Raw genomic sequence first — 2,500 nt, forward strand, 5'->3', positions numbered from 1 at the left:
AGCACACACACACACACACACTCATGCACGCACGCACGCACGCACGCGCACACACACACACACAAACAATTGTGCAATTCATCACCTCACCACTACAAGGACACTTACACTTTGTGTATGTGTGTGTATGTGTGGGTGCGTGTGTGTGTGTATGTGTGGGTGCGTGTGTGTGTGTGTGGGTGTGTGGGTGTGTGTGTGCGTGTAGGTGGAAGCAGAGGCTGTCAATAGAGCCATCACGGTGGCCAATCAGACGAACTGTCCGCTCTACGTTACCAAGGTGATGAGCAAGAGTGCCGCTGATGTCATCGCCCAGGCCAGGAAGAGAGGTGAGGGGGGTTTGTTTGTGTTTGGGGGTGTGTGTGTGTGTATAACGGCCTGGCGTTGCATCAATTGTTTGTCTGTAAATGGAAGAATATTCTGAGGAAAAAATACTGTAGTATTTACTCCAAAGGGGGGTGTCGCGCCTAAATGTTTGTAGCCGGGAGGGTGTGTAGGTTCCACAAAGTAATCCAATGAAGCAGCAAGGAGGAACTCGCACACCACTGATGCCGATGCATAAATGATTTTAATGCATAAGGAAAATAAAGAAGGTGCTACCCAGTGAAGTGCAAAACGTTTTCGGTCCTTCAGACCATCATCAGTGCCAAACTCACTTTTTCCTGTAGGATATACTGTAGGCCTAGTTACGTAAGATACCTAGAATATGTCAAATGAAACAAAAACAGATCGGTGCGCTCCTCATTTGATGACAGTGTTATCCTCTTTATTAGCCTACTGTATATATATATTTTTTGTTTTCCATTATTATTATTATTATTATTATTATTATTATTATTATTATTATTATTCATTTTTTACGCCCTTATGTCATGTACCTATCTGTTTTTGTTTCATTTGACATATTCTAGGTATCCTTACGTGACTAGGCCTATATCCTACAGGAAACAGTATATTGATTGGCACCATTACCTGGCTTCAGGTTAGGTTGAATGGACAAGTTGCGTTCCGCATACGTGTACCCACCTAGGCTATATCTGGGCGTGTCTTTTTATTTGAAAAGTTTGGCACTGATGATGGTCTGAAGGACCGAAAACGTTTTGCACTTCACTGGGTAGCACCTTCTTTATTTTCCTTATGCAGTAAAATCATTTGTGCATCGGCATCAGTGGTGTGCGAGTTCCTCCTTGCTGCTTCAGAAGAAAAAATACTGACAACAAAACTCTGGCTATCAGAATGGTTGAATGGCTAGTCATTCAGGAAAAGCACAGTGGCCGGCGAGCAAGAAAGTTAACGTCAAATCCTGGCGTGTACATGTATATGTTGGGCAGAAACCTTTCCGTCAGTGCATAGGGGTCCGTATCTCGAAAGCGTCTTTACTAACGACGATAGCAACGTCCTTCGTAAGAGCGACTCAACTCTCTCTCGACAGCGACGCTCACCACTAAATCCAAGGGAACGGTAACACGGTCTTAAGACTGTCTTAAGACTTAAGACTTGGGCAGTCATGGGTGAGCGGTTAGGGCGTCAGACTTGCATCCCAGAGGTTGCCGGTTCGACTCCCGACCCGCCAGGTTGGTGGGGGGAGTAATCAACCAGTGCTCTCCCCCATTCTCCTCCATGACTGAGATACCCTGAGCATGGTACCGTCCCACCGCACTGCTCCCCATGGGGCGCCACTGAGGGCTGCCCCCTTGCACGGGTGAGGCATAAATGCAGTTTCGTTGTGTGCAGTGTGCAGTGTTCACTTGTGTGCTGTGGAGTGCTGTGTCACAATGACAATGGGAGTTGGAGTTTCCCAATGGGCTTTTACTTTCACTTTTAAGACGGTTAGCAACGACAAGAATCGAGAAACGGACCCCAGACCTACGACTTTGTTGACGTGCTACCTACTTTCATCTGTTTCTGTAATGGCATGCTATGGCCAGCAGGGGGCTCACTGATGTGTGTGTGCGGCTGTACGTGTGCGTGCGTGTGTAGGTGCTGTGGTTTATGGAAAGCCTACTAGTTTGGGTAGGGACGGGACTCACTTGCGTGTGTGTGTGTGTGTGTGTGTGTGTGTGTGTGTGTGTGTGTGTGTGTGTGCGTGTGTGCGCGCGCGCGCGCGCGCGTGTGTGTGTGTGTGTGTAGGTGCGGTGGTGTATGGGGAGCCCATCTCTGCCAGTCTGGGTACGGACGGGACTCACTAATGTGTGTGTGTGTGTGTGTGTGTGTGTGTGTGTGTGTGTGTGTGTGTGTGTGTGTGTGTGTAGGTGCGGTGGTGTATGGTGAGCCCATCTCTGCCAGTCTGGGTACGGACGGGACTCACTACTGGTCTAAGAACTGGGCGAAGGCCGCAGCCTACATCACCTCCCCCCCCCTCAGCCCCGACCCCACCACACCCGACTACCTCAACTCACTACTCTCATGGTGAGACACACACACACACACACACACACACACACACACACACACACACACACACACACACACACACACACACACACACACACACACACACACA

General features: G+C 48.8%; 1 protein-coding gene across 1 annotated transcript in view; it reads left to right on the plus strand.

Annotated features, from left to right (window-relative positions):
• LOC134445571 (dihydropyrimidinase-related protein 2-like) overlaps positions 1-2,500 on the plus strand; it is a 28,502-nt gene that overhangs the window by 17,816 nt on the left and 8,186 nt on the right. Inside the window, exons 8-9 of the mRNA XM_063194621.1 lie at positions 206-326; positions 2,250-2,406. Of these exons, the coding sequence (XP_063050691.1) occupies positions 206-326; positions 2,250-2,406 (278 nt within the window). The remainder of the gene's footprint in view (positions 1-205; positions 327-2,249; positions 2,407-2,500) is intronic.

This window comes from Engraulis encrasicolus, chromosome 3, assembly GCF_034702125.1.
Source record: "Engraulis encrasicolus isolate BLACKSEA-1 chromosome 3, IST_EnEncr_1.0, whole genome shotgun sequence".
Lineage (NCBI taxonomy): Eukaryota > Metazoa > Chordata > Actinopteri > Clupeiformes > Engraulidae > Engraulis > Engraulis encrasicolus.